Consider the following 18,503-nt stretch of genomic DNA (forward strand, 5'->3'; position numbering starts at 1 on the left):
CCCGCACCGGCTCCGCCGCAGGCGCCGCACGGACGTGGCAGGGGGGGAGGAGGCGGGACCCGGCACGCACGCACGCCAGCGCGCAACCAATCGCCACCCGCCGGCCCCGCCCCATCTCCGAAAGCTCGGATCTCCGGGCCACCCCCACGCCGGCCCGGCGACTTTCGGGAACAGCCCCGCCCCCGTGCAAGGATTGGACGGTGGGCGGTGTGACCGCGCCCCCTCTCTGGAAGAGGCCCCGCCTCTTGTCGCGCGTCGCGCTCTCGATCGTGGAGCCGGGGTAAAATGGCGGGCGGCGGGCGGGCGTCGCTGCCGCTGCCCGGCCTCGGCGTTCCCGCGGAGCACCCCCCTGCCCCGTCGCCCTTCCCTCCTCTCCCCGACCTGAAGGGCCGTTTCACCCTGGCAGTGGCCCCGATGGGGTCGGCGGGAGGAAGGACGAAGGCCAGCGAGGCCGGCCGAGCCTCAGGGGCGTGAAGGCTGAGGCGTTTGCCCTGACAGGGTTTTGACGCCTGAAAGAAAATCCCTTCGCCTCCCCGAACTGGCATCCCCCCAGGAGCGAGGCGGGTGGCTGGGGAGCGGGCAGTGTCCCTCGGCAAAGGGAATGATTTCTCCTTTAGTGGGGCATGAGGAGCCCTGCTCCTGGCAGCGCGGTGCAGGAGGGTGGGTTGCTGGATCGCAGCTTCCTCTCATCCGTGCCTGCTTTCTCTTTACAGCTTGGCAGGTATTTTTTTTTTCAGCCAGCTGCCTTTCCTGTAAAGCTTTCCCTATTTTGGGGGGGCTGACTGCAGGACTTGGTTCTGGGAGAAAGGTAAAACTGAGGCCCAGACCACATGAGGTCGGTGAAGATCCCTACGACGCTTTTCAGAAGCAGCGGATCACTAGGCAGCTTGCAGGGTGTAATTGCTGGCTGCTCTGCATACGTTTCCCTGTGTTTTCACTGGGGTTTGGCCTCTGGAGTTCCTCTGGGAAGCTGCTTGGTGGCTTTGGAGGGCTGCTCACTTTAATCCAGAGCTGGCCACAGCCCAGGAGGGGCTCGTGGGTACCTGCGGAGGGGTGAAAGGGCTAAACAAAGGTTCTTCTTTTTCCTGAGGAATTGCAGGTGGCAGCAGCTTTCACCATGAAAGCATCCCTCGCTTTGATAATTTTAATCTCTGGGGGATTATTTTTGGAGGCTCCATCACTCCCCTTGGTCCCCTGCTGTCCTGTGCTGGGATGGGTCTTGTTCAGCCTCCAAGGCTGGCAGGGTGCACGAGTGAGGGTTTTTCTTCCTTTTCAATAAAAAAGACAATCAACTTGGAGATCATCTTGAGAGACTGTTTTATAAAAGGCATGCATGTAGCAGGAGGCCTGCTGAACAAGATAATTATACAATGTGCTTCTGAGACATGATTTTCATTTTCCATGTTTCTTCCCCCTGTTACTTTACCCTCAGAATGAATCACTCTCTGTTACCATGGAAACAATCAACATTACTTAGTTTTTACTTCTTCAGGCCGGAGTGACCAGATGACACACGCCAACCCCCCTGGGCTCAGGCACACCCAAAGTCTGGGGGCGATGCTCGCCCCAAGCTTGTCCAGCAGAGCCAGGGCTGGGGGCTTCGCGGGTGAATCACCGTGACTATTGACCTTTTATTGCAAGGAAAAGGCATGAACTGGGTGTGAGCTTTCCCCTCCTGTCCCTTCTCTGTTTCCTTTGTTTTGAGGGATTAAGAGGACTGGGAAGGTTCCATCCATGCTAAAAAATGAACACCATATCTTGCTTCTGTGCATGAAAAGAAACTGGGAAGTGCTGCTTTGACTGGTTAAACGGGGAAACTGGGAGTGCAGTCACATTTCCACTGGGTGAAAAATGACAGACGAGGGTTTAGCTTAACTCCCTCCATGGTGCCTTTTCCTTCCTGGAAAGATTTTACAGATGCGAGGTAGATTTTGCATTTTACCTAAGTAACTGTGAAAAGTCGTGACTTTTAAAAAGTAAAATCATGCCATAACAAGGCCGTGACCACATGGGGTCAGCCCAGCTCTCCCCAGCGAGACTCAGAGCAGAGGTCCTGGACCTGCACAGGGAATACCGCATGTTTTGGACAAGCCTTATCCAGATACATCCTCACAGTTTCTGGCAATCGGTCGTGTAGAGACATCCTGACCCAGAACATACATCTGGCCCGTGGTATTTAATAGCTGAACAGTGCTATCCTCTGTGTGTGTGTCTCAGCTTCTGACCTCCAGAGCTCCTAAATGTGCTGCAGTGTAATGTTGCAGAATGACGAGAAAATCCTTTGGTTTGGTTAAACCTCTTGCCCTGCCCCAGCAGGGCCGTTTTGGTTAGTCCTGGAGACCAGTCCTGTCCTGTTTACCACCACAGGTACTGACTTCAGCTTGGCTTGAGGATAGAAACCCTTCTGCCCGTGGATTTTGTAGCAGCGTGGGTCTAAACCAGAGCAGGGAAATGATCTGGATGGAAGAACCTTCCCAAGGAAAGGTGAATTTGCCAGGCTGTGGGCAGAGGTGGGAATAGATCCTCTTCAGCTGGATTTGCAAGCAGAGAGCAAAGAAACCTGCCCTGACGGAGGGGCTTAAGCTGAACACTGCCTCTATCAGCGCCTCCGAAACCTTCTTCCATTTCAGGAACCCAGAGATGTTTTGGAGAAGGGCCACTGTCGCGAGGGGATTAGCCTCTCACAAAGATTTAATCTTTACACCCTCCCAGGGCCCATCCAAAACCCTCTGGCAAAACCTGGGCCAACCGTGCAGGCAGGGCAGAATGGAGCCAGCGGGTTTTCAACCACCCCCATCCCTGCGTGGAAAGTTTTAAGCTTTTTCTCTAATTTTAATCACATTGGAAGAAGATGGCGGTGCTTTTAAGGGTTTTTAAAGAAGAGGTGGGCAGCGGGGAAGGACTGGGTTAATGTACCCAGCAAGGGGAAACTGGATCACTTTGTGAAGGCTCCTGAGAGTCCACGCACGAAACAGGCTTCGCTTCTTACCAAAAGCTTGGCGAAAGGCACGTGGCTGCTGCTGAGCTCTCACATCTCCTTGAGACACCTCCAAGTCCCACGCAGTGGCTTTTTAAAGGTCAAGTGATTAGGGCCAGTGAGGATTCACAGCAGCCAACAGATAAATCTCCCCGGTACCTCTGAGGCCAGGATTTGGTTGCTGATGAGCAAGGGGAAAGTTGAAATGACACATTTCCACTTGTGTCACGGATGCGTTCATCTCCTCTCCACCAGTTCCACTCCAGTATATTTTGTTGCAGATAAAAAAAAAAAAAAAACAACAGGAAAGTGATATCCTCTGGCTGCTCCATATTTGCCAGCGCTGGAACAAGGCAGTCACAAGGCAGGGAAACTGCAAATTCGTGATCGCGGGACAGTCAGAAAGATGGGAAGGGAGCCATGCACTTGCTTGATGTAAATGTCTGAGTCTGAAACACACCCTGCTTTATGAGGAGAGAAAAAGCACTCGCCTTTCCTTTGGCCGTATGACACAAGGCAGTAAGAACGAATAAATCCTTGCCACAATAAAATTGTTTACATTCTGTTTTGGAAACAGATGCTTGGGGCTCAGTATACGTAGGGACCAGCCTCTTTGATTCTTTTTAACCTCTCATAGATCAGGCTGTATCCAGCCACCAGTAAATCCCAAATGGTGGAAACACCTGCAGAAGAACTGCATAAACCAGCTCTGGGCACCTGGATTTCACAGAGGACCCAGCACCCGGTTAACCCCCATCTGTCTGCCAGAGGAAAGAAAGATGCTGCCGTGTGTCCCCAAATGTTGCCCACGGGTGGACAACAAGAAACTAAATACCCGCTCGAACTTAGTAAAGTCATAGCGGAAACCTGGCACTCTTTGGCAAAGCTCTGCCGCCATCCAGATGGCCGCCTGGGACCTGGAAATGGTATTTCTTTGGGATTTACGATAACGCCAGTGCAGTTATGAAAGGAGAAGTGCATCTGGACTGTGTCTACCTCGCTGGAAATAATTATCCCATCCTTAGCCAAGAAGCCAAATACAATTTAATTGCAGGGGAAGGGGAAGCGTTAGGAACCGCAGGTGTGTCACAGCCCCCTGCGCCAGCTGTCACTTTCAGAGGGGAGCAGAGGCCACCCCTTGCAGAGGCAGCCCCAGCCTGCCATCCACAGAGGCTGGAAGAAGTGTGTGTTCAGTGTCTTCAGGTTTTCTCATCTGCCCATGGCCCAGAAACACTTTTTTTTTTAATGGAGAAAATCCCCACCTGAGGCTAACAGCATCACGCCTCATTCATACTCAAGTATCCCGGCTCAGAGTCCAAGTCAGGGCTTAAAAAACATGCAAAAGCAGCTCCAGCAAGAAACTTAATTTCTGCTGTCGCCCTCCTTTGGACGTGGCTATTTTATGAGAAGTAAAATAGTAGCAACTCACCCGAAAAAAATTGGAGCTGGGATCAGATCAAGCACAGATCTGGCCTTGAGCTGAGAAATGGGGAAGACAGCCTCAATGGTACTTCTGATCCCAAAGTGTCCTGAGCCTGCGTGCAGCAGGTACGAGGGTGCGTTGCAGGTAACTCCAGAGATTTGCGGTCCCTGCAGGTAGAAGGACGTTTTCGCATCAGCAGCAGGCAGAGCACTCTGGATGGCAGATCTCCCCAACCTTCCCGTACAAAATGAGCGCACTGTGGATTCGATAAGCCATTTTCTGTGGATGGATTAGTGAGTAAATAACAGCTTTTACCTTTTTCCCTTCCACCAAATACAAGCCGGTGGTGCCAAGATGGCATTTGTCTAGTGACTGTCTCTGCAAACACGCTGTCTTACCCAACGTCCCATCAGTGGGCCAGTTAAGGAGGACCTTCCTCTATTTCCCAAAGGTCGTATTTCTATGTCAATTAAATTCAGGATCGAAGCTTCCTCAGAGGAAATACAGCCCTGATCTCTTGTCCTCCCCTGCCATGGATGCTGGGGGATACATTTAAGGGACAAAACGGGCCTCTCTGCAGCTGTGGGGTAGCTGGGGTTTGAGCACGGGTAAGTGTCCGTCCTGTACCATCAGGTCATCTAAAACCTGAAGACAATATTGCCGCCCTGTCGGGATGAGCAGCAGGAAGGGCTTTGGAGAGGAGCTGTAGGCAGGAGGGAGATCTCCCACCCTGCTTGTACGTGAGTCCCAGCACGGCAGCTCTGTGGACACCCCGGCTGAAGGTGGCCCCGGCAGAAAAACCTCAGCGTGTCCCTCGGCAGCCGGCTGGCGGGACAAAGCGTGCAGCAGTTTGGAAGTAAGTGGTTAACAACCAGCTGAGCTGGGAGCAAGGGGAGGCTCTACCCAGCCATGCCGGACCCTGCATCGCACTGGGAAACATGGGGCTGGGAAGAAGCACACCCCAAATCCGAGCAGGCAGAGGACGATATTGCTACGCGAGCCACGCGGCAAGCTTGGTCTCTGTTTACCCATTACAGTGGAAATGCTTTATCTTCTGCCTGGGCCGCACTGTGTGAGCAGTGATAAGAGGCGGTTGTTAAACAGAAGCTGAAGCTGATGTTCCCTTGGTCTCCAATTTCCAAGGTTACAGAGAAGAAAAAAAACAACTGCTGGCTGATTCCCATGCCCAGAGCCAGCACGGTGCGGGCAGGAGTCCCGCGGGAAGGGCAACGGGGCTGAAGTGAGCGGAGCTTGAAAGAGACTGAACAGCCGGTTGACAAAGGTGGGGGCCTGGGAAGAGCGGGAGGAGAAAATACGGGAGTTTCTCAGAATTGTGTGGTGGTGACTGCTGGCTGCCGGCTCACGGCTGGAGAGGATCAGCAAGGCCGTGAAAACTTCAATAGGTTGCTAATGTCTCTGCATGGACTGTGCTGAGGGGGGCTGCTCCTGCGTGGTCCCCCCACCTCCCCTGCCCGGGGTGATGGTCCTCCTCCAGCTCTTCCTGGGCTCTGGGCTGGCCGGACACCAACCAGACCTGGTGGCAGCTGGTGAGTGCTGGGAAAAGGTACCGCAGCTTGTGCCAGTGGCTTCACCCTGACCATCCATCCATACTTCATCCTTCCTTCCTTCCATCCATCCATCCCTGGGTGTATTTGCATCCTCCATCCCTCATCCTTTAGTGCTGAGGTTCAGCCCGATGCAGCCACAAGTGGGGAGAGCAGTCCCAAATTTTTCTCTGATGGAACCCCCTCCTCCCATTGCATGTGGTGGGGAGACTGTGGCCAACCTACCCCCAGCTCTCCGTCCTGGCTGGAGATGGGCAGACGGTCTGGATGAGACAGGAGGTGCTTCCCAGCTCTCATTATCTCCAGCCAAACTGCAGATGGATCTGCTATTGAAAAAAAAGAGAAATGAAAGCAAGCCAGAGCACGTGGTTGCAGAGAACAAACTCCCAGATTTGGGGGGTATTTTAGCACTGGGTGTATCGGAGCACTGGGAGGGAGACTGTGACAAGATATGTGTTTGCTCTGATTTCCCCACCAGTTTTGAACTGTGTGGCCCATCTACAGAGATGTCCGTGCCCTAGGAGGTGATGGGGAGGAGTGAAACTCCAGGTATCAGCAAGGAAATAACAACAGAGGGAAATGCCCTGAATGAAGGACTCAGAGAGTCACCCGTGGGGTGGCCGCGAAGCTTAAGTGAGACCAGTGAGTGGCAACTGGTCCTGGGGGTTGAAAGGGACAGCTGGGCTTTCAGATCTGAGCTGGCTGTGGGCTCACAGAGAACTGATGGTGGCTGAAACACCCGTGGGACCGAGCATCGTGCGATACTCGCTCTGGTGTCCCAGGGCCACCTGCAGCAGAGCGATCTCTGTGTCCAGGCAGCCATCCCTCCTTGGTCCTAGCCGGCAGGCGATGGGCAACGTGCTTGGCTGTGCCGTGGTCGCCTGTGGCCCATCTTGCCCAGCCATCCCTTTTCCCTCTAGGTGGAGTTATTACACATCAAATTTCAGCTTGCTTCATGTCTGGATGCACTCCCGCAGCCGGCAGATGACGAGGTCCCTGCCATTCTGCCTGCATCCCCATTGCCCGGGCGCTTCCTCGGAATTTAACGACCTGAGTTTAACGAAGCCCAGTGTATCTTGGAGGGCTTATGCCTGCGTTGCATGTGTGGAACAGGAAGAATGAGCTGTGCTTTGGATGTGCGTGGGCAGGGGAAGGACGGGGGTCACTCCAAATGAAATGAGAGTGATAATGCAGGGACGTACCATGGGCTCCGTGGGGCATCGTCCTTTAATTCTGCTTTACGAGCTTCTCCTCCTTCCTCTTACCTTGTGGTATGGTTGGAGGGGAGGCAGGAAATCCTGCAGGGCTATTTTTGAACTCTGGATTAATTAATGGCATCGTTAATGGGCGGGGATTGACTTGAAGGACAATTTGGGAGGCGTCGGTTCCAGATGTGCTCATTCCCAGGCTGTGTGGACATCTGAGATAGCGCAGGGTTCAGCTGCGGATGTGGGGAGAGCACTCGGGGTCAGACTCTGCACCACGCTGTGCCCAGGGGCACATCCAGCCTCGGGGTAGCATGGCCCTTCGTCTCCACTGCTGCAGGGCTGGGAGGGTCAGTCCACTCATCTTTTAGGTCATGGAAATTATTTTCTTTTTCTTTTTTTTTTGCAACTCTGCAAAAAAGAAAAATGTTAAAAGTGCTCGCCTAGTGCTCTCCCTGATGCTCAGCTCGTTCCCCCACCAGCGACATTCCCTGCTCTCAGGGTCTCTTCCAGGATCCGGCATTTCGGTGCTTTTGAAGATTTAACACCCCTCTCCCTCCACCCCCCCGCCCCGTCATTTCCCCATCAGTCTCAGACATGTTCCCATCCGCTCCTCCTGTTTATGGGAAGGGGAAAAATCATTCAGGAGATAAAACAGCCGGTCCCGGCCATCACCCGGACCCTGCGGTGGGGCAGCTTGCCATTAAGTTCAAGGGGAGCCCCTCGGTTATAAGGCTGTGTCCTTTGAAGCGCCTGACACATGATTTTCAGCTGTGAGACGATGTGAATCAGATGTGGTCCTTCCAGATGGCCGCCCAGGATGGAGCACAGCATGGACGGGGGCTGGGGGTGGCCTGGGGACAGCTCTGTCCCTCCGACAGGATGGGCAGGGATGGGGACACCTTGGGGTCTGGGCTGGCTGAGGGCATTTTTATTGTGTGTTTGCTTTGGGGGGGGCATCTCGGGATGTTTCTTGTTGTGGGGGGAGCCAGGCGAAGAGGAAGGGCTGATCTGATCACTGGGCCAGGACCCAAGCTCTAGGCAGGGACCTCTCCTGTTTGGGTTGTGTTTGGTCTCAGACCTGTTGCAGTGGCCCCCCTCATCCTGCTCTGCTTGAGCCTGTGCGTGACTCAAGCTCCCAGCGTTACACCTCGAGCCTTTCCAAGACTTTCTGGACTGCTTCTTTCCAGGTTTACCATTCCTGAGAACCCTCCTCACCCTTGCTGCCTCATCAGGGCAAAAGCAAAACACCCAAAACTCTTTCCTCAAGGTCATCGATAGCGAACAGCAGCTCTTTGCCCTCCTGCCTAAATCCGCTGAGAGCCTTTAGGGAAACCAGGAACCCGTTTTTTTCCCAAGTGTCCCATGTGAGATCCGGCCATCCCTGCCACCTGGGAGACACAATACACACATTTACTGTGGGAGGGGGCAAGGGAAGACTTCACCACCTCTAAACACAGCCAGGCAGTCCCTTGAATGCATTGCATGATGCAGGTAGGACAGTTGGGCTGCTGAGACCCCCCTCTCCTGCTCCCAGGCTGGATGTGGGGACCACGGCCGGGGCTTGCCGGTAGCTTCAGCCTTGCCTAGCCAGGATAAAGCACTGCGGATTGCCTTCGGGATGCTCGACATCGTGAGTGCCAGAACCCTAAGAGGATGATGGAAGGAGAGGAGCCCTGTGAGGAGGTGGCTGGGGGCAGAGGTAGATATTCGGGAGCTGCCTGCAGGATCCCTGCTGCTGGGCTTACCCCTCTGCTTTCTGCACCAGCTGGAAACACGGCGGTGGAAGGTGTGAGCAGGATTTAAACGGGTTTATTCTGCAGGGGACCAGCACCCCCTCTCCCGCTGGCGTGCCGGGGGCGTAGAGCTAACACCTGAGCTCTGCCCCGGGATTAAGGAATTGCACGAGAGGAATACAGAGCCACCGTTGTCCCAGCCTGCCAGTGCAAGCACCGTTTGGAGGGCAGCACGTGGTGCCTCTCCCCAGCCAGGTTTGGCCCAAGGGACTTCACCTTCTCCAGACACCACCGTAATTCCCCCGTGGCCCCTTATGCTTGTCCTGAGCCGATCTGCTGCCTCCCTTTGGGACATGACCCCATGCAAGGGACGAAAGGGAGCAGTTCCCAGCCGGGATCGCTGGTGTGAGTCAAATTTCTAACCCAGATCCTCTCCCATTTCTTTTACGCCCCCTTTCCCAGGCAGGAAATCAAAGCCCAGCTTGCTCATTAGGGGCTGACCAGCTGCTGACCGAAAGCCAGAAAAAAAAACAAAACCCCAAAACCCCATAGCAAATGCTTTATTTGCTCAAACTGCCTCTTTCTCAGAGGAGGGGGAGTGGGAGTCCTCCAGCCAGAGACTTCCCACCAGCCGGGGATCTGTGGCTTCGCCGGGAGCTGACAGCACCGGGGAGCTCCGTTTCCAGGTCTTTGTCTTAACTATGGATCAAAGGGAAAACTTAGTGAATGATTTCAGTATCTGACAGGTTCTTACATATTTGAGTCCCTGTGAAATATGGGGTTGGCCTTTCCGAGTCATTTGGGCTCTAGGAAAATATTCTGATGCTCCTGTGTCGAGCTAAAAAAAGAACTCTCCCCCAAAGTGCAAATGCCGCAGCCTTTTACACGGATCAGATAAAACTCTGATCAAACCGATGTAAGCTCCCCACCAGCTTTTCCAGGGCGAATTTGGCATGTTGGCTCTTTTTAATTCTTCTTAAACTGGCATTTCGCATCCTCTCCCTCCCCAGCCCACCCTTGCCCATCGGCATGGCTGTTTTCAGCTCCCCGCGTGGGGAAGGTCTGGGTTTGCATCCCTGGGGCATCGCGGACCCACGGCCTCGATAACACCCTGGGAAAAGTCCCCGTTTGCTTTTGACAATTATGAAAACCAGACGGGGGAGCTTAAGAGAAACTAAAGGAGCAGTTTCTGGACGGGGGGGGAAGACTCAAGCCTGAAATATGTCGAACAGCTGGAGGGATGCAGGGGATTTCAAAGGGAAGGCTGGGATGCCAATCGAAACGGGAGCAGGCGCAAGGCCAGGCTGCCCGGACCACATTGCACTGGTGCTTACGGGAAAAGATGCAAACAGGGAGGCACTTTTTTTTTTTTTTTTTAAATCTATAACATCTAGAAGGTATTTATAGGTCTTTTATCTCTTTAGTGCCTCGGTGCCACAAATAGAAGCATACGGTGCTTTTATGATACTTAAAGCAAACAAATAAAAACCTCACTGATTTCCAGAAAGGTTTTGAGCCATGCGAGCCTTGTCACCGATCAGTCTGAATTTAATTACACTGACGAAACTGCTCCTGCCGTCCGAGTTGGTGCCGTTGCTGAGGGCTTTGGCTCTTCACCATCCTTTCCTGCATTGGAGACAAGCCTTAATACACCCGGGAAGCGAGGGTTTCTCGGCAGCTGGACCAAAGCAGGCAATCGCATCCGCATGTGGTTTCATCTCTGGGTTTCTGCATCCCTGGTCAATGCCGGGTAAATTCCCGGTGGTCCTGAGTGCTCTCGGGGGTGCCCAGGGCCCCTCTCCGCCGGCTCACGCAGCATGCGGGGCAGGTCGGGGTGGAAGATGCTGTTGAACCCAGCCCCACCGGGCTCCCGGTCCCCGATGCTTGACCAAGCGAAGGTCTTGGAGGAGCCGGACAAGGCAGGGGAAGGTGCTTCCATTGCCCTGTGATGTGAGCACCGGGAATTTGGGATATACCTTTGCACCCAGGTGCTCCTGGGGAGCTGGTGCTGGCTGCCCTGGAGTCCCTTCCCGGCCCGAAGGCTGGAAAGTCCCCAGTGTGATTCCTGCAGGGCTGAGACACTGAAATGACTCATCCAGCTTGGTTTTTCTACAGATTAATTTGAGGAGGTTTCTTCAGCCCTTGCCCGCCCCCCCCAGAAAAGCCCCACTGCTTTGGGGTGGCCGTCTCGTGGTGGGAGGAACGGGGGGGCTTTCAGAAAACAGCCCCATGCTCCCACATGTCCCAGTTGTAGGGAATAACCCAGGTCCTTTTGTAGTGCTTGGGGGGGTCATTTTGTGTTATTGCCCCCCAAAACCCAACGGCTTCCCCAAATGGCCTCTTTCCATTGATCCACGGCCACGGGATATGCCCGTGTACCCAGGCTGTGCATCTCCTCCCTCCTTGCTGCCGGCGACAGCCTGTTTTGGAGATATTTCTTTTTTGCTTTGTTTTTAAAATCTCCATGGGTCTGCGAATCTCTCCTCTGTACAAAACTGCCGTTCCTACTTTAAAACCGCTGTGTGACTTGCCCATCTGCACGGTATTAAATTACTTGGGGCTTAAAAAGCCATATGAATCCTAGCCGACACCCCAGCCGGTACCTTGCTCAGACAGGCATGCAAATCCCCTGCGTGCATTAAGTGAAGTGGTTTTTCACCCTGGCAGCCGGTTTGCATCAGTAGCTTTCGGTGAAGTGATTTATTTTTTCCTCTCCCCCCCCCCGCTTAAAGGTCCTAGCACAGGGACAGCAAGGGAAGAGCATCCATCCCCCTTGGCCTTGCCCGCTGTTGTAAGACCGGAGTAATTCTGTCTTCAGGCACCTCTGCTGCTTGTTTTTGGGTAAACTGGGGTTTAAGCAGTCCTGTTGGCTCTGAACCTCCCTCCCCGTTGTGTGCGTATCAAAATAGTTGGAGATAATTTCTTCCCCCTGCCCAGGGCAGCCACCAGTTTGTGGATGCCAGCCAGTTACTGCTCTTCCTCCCTGAGGCTGAGTCACCCCAGGAGGCTGTGGACACCCATGGACTGGTTTCTTTTTGGTTTTGCTTTTGTTTTGAATTCAGTTTACTTTTTTGTTTACCCAGAAGGGTCAACCACAGCCAGATTTCACTGCATCAGCAGAATAAACCTCCGCATCTCCCTTCAGCGCTGGTGCTGCGGGAACTGGGGTTTGCATTGCCTTGGCTTGCCAAGACCCTCCTCATCCTCCGTTGTTGGCTTTAATGCCCAAACACCCCCGAGCCCACCTGGCTTCTGACACCTCTCCCCAGCAGATCACTGGAAACCCTCTGCATCCATCACATCCCGGTTCCCTTTGACTTTCGGATCACCTCCAAGCTCCCTGCGACCCCCTCGCTGCTTCCCAGCCTCCTGCAAGCGCCCGCACCGCTCCCCGCTTCCCACCCAGCTTCTCCCTGCTCTCATCCTCGGGGGGGTCATGTGGGGAAGGTCTGCGGTCGAAAGCAGCCTCTGCCTTCCCATGCCCCTTCCCCGACCTCCTCTGCTTTTCTGCTCAGTGTTTCCTGCCTTATCACCTCCCCCAGCTGCAAAATCGGGCCCCGATTCAGCAGAGCAGAGCCCTCTGGGGGAGGCTGGGGATGGACAGACCCAGGGGACACACATCTTGTCCCCCCACCTTTCCTCTCTACGTTACACCTCTCCATCCCACGTAACCTCAGGCTGTGAAATAGGAGGTAAATATTTTTCAGCGAGCCATCCCCATCACACGCCCAGCTTCGGTGCTGTTCCAAGCCGGGCACGTTTTTATTGCCGTGCCTCACCCGCTCCCGCATCCAGCCAAAATCCCAGCGCTGCCTGCCAGGAGCGTGCATGCCGTTCCTCCGTTCGCGTGCCTCTCCAGGGCTGCCTGGACTTGCCGGGCAGCTGGGAGCTGCCAGCACCCAAAAGAACAAGCCTGCAGGTATGGGACAGGGTTGGGAGCATCCCTGTCACGTCCTGAGTACACCTCTGCCCCGGCCCGTGGTCCCATTTGTGGTGGGACCAAGGAGTGGGAAGAATCACCCAGCACTGTCAGGCCACCCCTTCCCCTTGCTTTTATGGAGCAAGGTGCAACCCATCCAAGAGCACGTGGTGCGAAAAACAGAGGATCGCTGCAAAAACACAGCACTGATGGGGAAACGCATAATTTCCTCCAAGCACCTGCCGGTAAGGGAGCAAATTCAGCTTGCGCCCGGGGAAGATGCTGCAGGCGTTGCTGTCGCCTGCCGCTCTCTGTCCCCCCAGACCTGGAGGTGCAGTTGAGCAGCCATCCTCACCCCTTTCCCATCCCTCCTCACATTCCTCCGGCCCCGCTGCGGCTCTGCCGTGTCGGGATGGGATAACCAAAGCTGGGACCTGGACCAGACGTGGCCAAGCAGCATCCCTGGTCCCTCCATTGGGGTGTTTTTGGGCACGGAGCTCTCCCGGTGGTAAATCTCTCGCTGGCTTCTCTGCCCGGGGAACATCCCTATTCCCGCACAGCAGCACCATCTCCGCCGCTTGCCAAAACCCCGCTCCACGGGCAGCGGGTTGAGGGCTCTCACCGGCACCGCAGAGGCCGCGGGCAGCATCTCCCACCGCGGTGCTGCTCTCTGGACAGGCTGGCACCAAACCCAATTTCATTTCACTGCCAACCGAGAGGCTGAAATACAGCATTTTAAGTTTGGCTTGCAAATAGATCGTTTTTTCCTTCTTGCCAACGTAACTGAGCCCAGCGTGCCGAGGCTGTTTTATACCCCAGCGTTCCATCAGCAGCCTTCAAATTAGGGGATGGCAGGGTACTGACTGCACGTGTCCCGGCCAGCATCCCTCCCCGCATCCCTGGGATGCTTCCCCACTGCCTGCCTGGCCAGGGAGCGGGACCAACGCTGCTGCCTTGGACTCTCCTGCCTCGTTCCTGTACTTTGATTTGTTTTGTGGTGGCATTTTGTTTTGGCAAACTCGGGATAAGGCAGCGGGAGGGAGCGCGGGGCTGGCACGGGGTGGCTGTATCATATGGGAGCTGCTTACGGCCCTGCCGTAGAGCAGTTGAACCACAAAACCCAGGAGCAGCAGCTGAATATTAAATAAAAGATTTGACTTTTATTTAAAATAAAATGCATTTGTACATAGTCTTGAAACCACAGACTACAGGAACGCAACACTGGTTATTCCTCGGCATTAGGTGGGGCAGGAGATCCCTCCCCGTTAGCGTTAACACTGCACTGGCTTAACGAACGGGGAGGTCCTGGCCCCAGGTATCAGTTATCGAGGGTGTTGTGGCACAGCTCTGAAATCCCATTTAACTTAGATAAAAATCTACTGGACTGAAATTTGTTTTGGGTTTTTTTTGTTGTTTCTTGGTTACTCCCCATACCCCTTACAGGCATACTATAGTTAAGGCTGATACACCAGATCTATGCAATATTCTAGCTGGCTTGTGAGACTAGTTAAAAAAACTGTACAATTTTATAAAATTTGTGTTTTTTACATTAGTTACACAAAACCTATACTTCATAAACCTTTACTTCATATTGTAATGAAAAAGTTTGCATATCATAGGCAGAACAGTGACTATGCTGGTGAATACTAAAAGTGTCATAATACAATATGGTGTAAAAATAAAATAAAATTAAAAAAAAGACAATATAAATGATTATCAAAAGGCAAGTTAACAAATAAAACCAAGCTATAACAGACTAACAGAAGATCATCTTCAAGGCCACACGCAACTATCTCCAAAGTCATGTCAGGCACCTGTAGCAGTCCTGGTGCATGTAGTGTGAAAAGAGAGATGGCAATTCTACTTATGGGTAGGACGACTTCAAAACAGGTCAAATGTACAGAATAAAAAACACAAAAAAAGAAAGAAAACACTCATGCATTAAACATGATAAATAGACTTCATATAGGTTAAGCCCTGGATGGCTTTACAAGAAGATGGCTTAGAGTTCTCTTAGAAAATTGGCTATTTTAAGTCAGTCAAATCTTATCCTGATCTGCCCATCAGATTCGGTATCTAAAGGCCAGCGGCACGATCACCTGGCCCAGATACGGTCTTGTTATAGCAAATTAACAGAAGTGCTCATTAGTGCACACAGATTAACTGGTCTGGTAATGCAAAAATTTTCATGATACAAAAAAAAAAAAAGATACATTTCAAGCTTACTTTATTAAGCAGCATATTTCAAAGAACAGCTTTTTAAAGTTAAATATTAATATGGCCATGGAGTTTCCTCTCGGTATACAGTACATGGGACTCACACCCAACCACTGGTCAGTTTGTAGAACATCTCTTCATCTAAACTCTCATTCTGATCTTTCGCTCGTGTCGACAAGAAGATGTAGCCGCCGATGAACTCGTGAACCACTTTGCAATCCACCTCCGTGCAAATGAAGGACACCCGAACATCATCTGCAAACTCCACTGTCACCTAGAAGGCAAAAACACGGGTCAGCCTCACCGGCGCCTTCCCAAAGGAGTTACACTGACGCAGGCCCTTCCTTTCTGCCTTGTTTTTCTTTTCTGTTAACCCAGATGCCTTTTCCATCGCCTAAGCAAAATCCAGTGATGTAAATGATGATTTGGACTCGATGATCCATATGGGTCCCTTCCAACTTGAGATATTTTGTGATGCAATGATTATTGTTCAAACGTTTAGATACAGAAATACCTTTTATTGCTTTTTTATTATTTCATTTTTACGTAATTTTCAATTTTATTTATCTATTTATTTACCTAACTTATGATTACACGTTTTATTCTCCCGTGACTCAGAGACAATTACCCAGCATGTTTGCACCTCTCGGCGGTAAGCACGTGGCGACATCTTCTTTGCTTCAAGGGGAACAGGGACTGGGCACAGACCTGTCGAGGGCTGGGATTTCTTTCTAGTTTTCCCTGCGAGTGTATTCTGGTTTTCTAAGTTGAAGTTTGGCTGTAAAAATACTTAATGGGGGTTGGGGGAGCTCGTTTTGGAGTGACTGAATAGACTGTCCATTTATTGATGCCCATTATTTTTTTGTCCCCCCATCACTGACAGCTCTGCGGGAGGGAGGGGGATTCCCAGCAGAGTATCCAAGCCGAATAATTGGGATATCGGGGCTTGCAACTGGGTCAAAACAAAGACTCTGAGGCAGAGGGGAAGCTGAATAATTTCTCTAGCAACTCTTAATGAGCCGCAAACCACAGGAGAACAGCGCTCACGTATCCCTGGCAATTTTAATTATGTATTCCACCGAAAAGGAGCACAAAAAGTTTGTGTGTCCAAACGTAACGGTTGGATAAAAGCCCATCTCAGAGCCTAGTGAAGTGTCTACTGTTGCTTTTCATTACTTACAGCACAACCTGAGCTGTCCTGCAAGTAAAAGGAATTTTAGTATGGATAAGGCCCAGTGCATTTATGTTACTGGTTAGGATCATGCCTAAGAATCTGTTTTGAAGTTTGATTTTATTTAGCTGCCTTTGAGTGGGTGTTCAGAGACCAGAGAAAATCGTTACGCATTAAGTGTGTAACTGGCTGCATTAAAGAAAAATTCAGTTGGTTTTTTTCTTCTTTTTAAGGGTCATACTCAACTCCACCGGCAGTTAGGACAAGCTCTGCTAGATCTCCAAGGAGGGTGGAAGAGGAGTGAGGAGAAACTATCTTACATTAACACAGCCAGATGGGACATGCGTTAGAAAACAGCGATGTGAAAACCTGACTTTTTAAAAGCTGACTTACAAAGTCAACTTAAAAAAAGCCCAAGAGCAACGCCTGTCTCACGTAACAGGAGCGGGGGAAGCGGCCGAGGTGTACAACACCAGCTCACCATTTTAATCTCCCAGTTTACGTTCCACTGCTTCATGTTGCTGAACCGCCAGGTTTTGACGGCGTCACCGGTGCTCGCGTCCATCCGTATCAGCCGGTTGTAGGCTATGCCGATCAGCTCCTCCTTCTTGCCCCCCTGGAACCTGCGACACGGCAAGGGATTAATAAATGCACACCCGCAATACACGGCTACGTGGCTTAAATTCAGCAGCTGAGTTAACTTATAATTTGGTTTTATAAGTGGATGCAATTAATGCTTTTAATTCCAGTACCAGTGCAACTTCCACAGCTAAGGATGTGCTGCATATTGAATGGATTGTGCATATTTATTCATGAAATTCCTCCTGTTCTGCCCAGCAGACCCACCGACCTTGCAATGAAATGCGTGATGCCGAACTCCGGCAGCGACTGCCAGGCTTGAATAAACCGCATCTTCGCCTCGATGAGACTCATCTGAGCGACGTTCTGGTGGGCTTCCAGGATGCGTGCCGTGATCTGCGGGCGGCGAGACACACCGGCTTTAGGTGAGGGGGTTCGTTAGTGGCATCTTGACTGTCACGCGAATGGGTAACAACTCGGGAGGCATTTGGGAGCCAGCGCGGTTACAAACAATGCAGGTAATCGATAATTTCTGCCCTGAGGTCTTATTCCAGCTACAACTGCTCAAAGCCTGCGACCACGGCTGATAAACGTGGAGCTGCTTTTGTTTTGTATCTCCAGACATACAAAAGCAAATATAGATTTGAGCTGTCTGGAGGTTAAGAGCCACTCAGGCTCGGTTAGTTTAAGACGCAGGATGTGAGCAAACGGCGGGGCAAATTTCTGGTGTAGGGTTTCTAGTTTCGCAGCATAAATCACTGGGGACCATTATAAAAACCAAACAGGGCCCAAGTTTCTCTGGGGGGATGTGGGTTTTGTTAGATTTTTCATTGCTGCTCTCCAAACCAAAGGGGTTCTAGACTATTTTAAGTTTTATCTTAAATATATCTTAATTTTATTGTTGCTGTCACTTACCAAGTCTCTTACATAGCCTGGCTGTAGATGGCAAGGCGAAAAAAAAAAAAAAAAGAAAAGGAGGCAGAAAGAAAAAAAAGCAATCAGAAATATGGCAACAAAGCAAAGAAAAAGTGTAAATTAACTGCAAACCAAAGTTCAAGCAAAAAAACCACATGCACAATTTCTTAGGCAGAAAAGCAGCCAAAGTGAACGTAAGGACGGAGAAGGGACAAGCGAGCAGATATTCACCGCTCGTGCTGTCCCTGCCTGAGCACCGGTGCGGTCCCGGCGGGCCAGCGTTGTGTAGAGATGGTTTTGGTCCTTCTGGTGGATAAAGGGGAGGGTGAAGCTGCCAGCTCAGAGGAGAATTCTCCCCACACCTCTGCATAAACTCAAGCCCACTTACTCGAAAGGGAAGCTCAACAGCTCACTACGGGCTGTTAGCTCAATAGCTCCTTTTATTTGAGATATGCACAGAAATGATGGGGATGCTGCTCGGGATAACAGGCGGCTGGAGGATAACATCAGCTGGGCTTCCTGGGGATGCATCTGCCCTTGCAAGCCGGCTGGATGCTAATCTGACACCAAACCCCAGCACGGTACCTGAGAGCTGTGAATACGCTTATTTTGGGTTGGGGTTTTTTTTGCATTTAGGATTTGGGGCTCCCCAAACCCAACCTGCCAACCCTACGCTGCTGCAAGAGCACGTTGGAGGCAGACACCCCACGAGCGGGTCTGGGGCTGGTGTGCGACCAGGCGCCTCTATAAATCCTCCGGCAAGGCCCACTGCCAATTGCCATTTCGGCACCATTTG

General features: G+C 52.0%; 2 protein-coding genes across 2 annotated transcripts in view; both read right to left on the reverse strand.

The window, feature by feature from the left end:
- GNPNAT1 (glucosamine-phosphate N-acetyltransferase 1) overlaps positions 1-13,461 on the reverse strand; it is a 19,254-nt gene extending 5,793 nt beyond the window's left edge. The window contains exons 1-2 of the mRNA XM_010579787.1: positions 13,454-13,461; positions 12,686-12,688 (exon numbers count right to left, since the gene is read on the reverse strand). The gene's annotated coding sequence lies outside the window, so the exon portion shown is untranslated. The remainder of the gene's footprint in view (positions 1-12,685; positions 12,689-13,453) is intronic.
- Positions 13,462-14,396: 935 nt separating this feature from the next.
- FERMT2 (fermitin family member 2) overlaps positions 14,397-18,503 on the reverse strand; it is a 50,331-nt gene continuing 46,224 nt past the window's right edge. The window contains exons 12-15 of the mRNA XM_010579862.1: positions 17,708-17,728; positions 17,064-17,188; positions 16,695-16,836; positions 14,397-15,316 (exon numbers count right to left, since the gene is read on the reverse strand). Of these exons, the coding sequence (XP_010578164.1) occupies positions 15,143-15,316; positions 16,695-16,836; positions 17,064-17,188; positions 17,708-17,728 (462 nt within the window). The 3' untranslated portion in view covers positions 14,397-15,142. The remainder of the gene's footprint in view (positions 15,317-16,694; positions 16,837-17,063; positions 17,189-17,707; positions 17,729-18,503) is intronic.

This window comes from Haliaeetus leucocephalus, unplaced genomic scaffold (assembly GCF_000737465.1).
Source record: "Haliaeetus leucocephalus isolate CR32 unplaced genomic scaffold, Haliaeetus_leucocephalus-4.0 Scaffold678, whole genome shotgun sequence".
In the NCBI taxonomy this organism is placed as follows: domain Eukaryota; kingdom Metazoa; phylum Chordata; class Aves; order Accipitriformes; family Accipitridae; genus Haliaeetus; species Haliaeetus leucocephalus.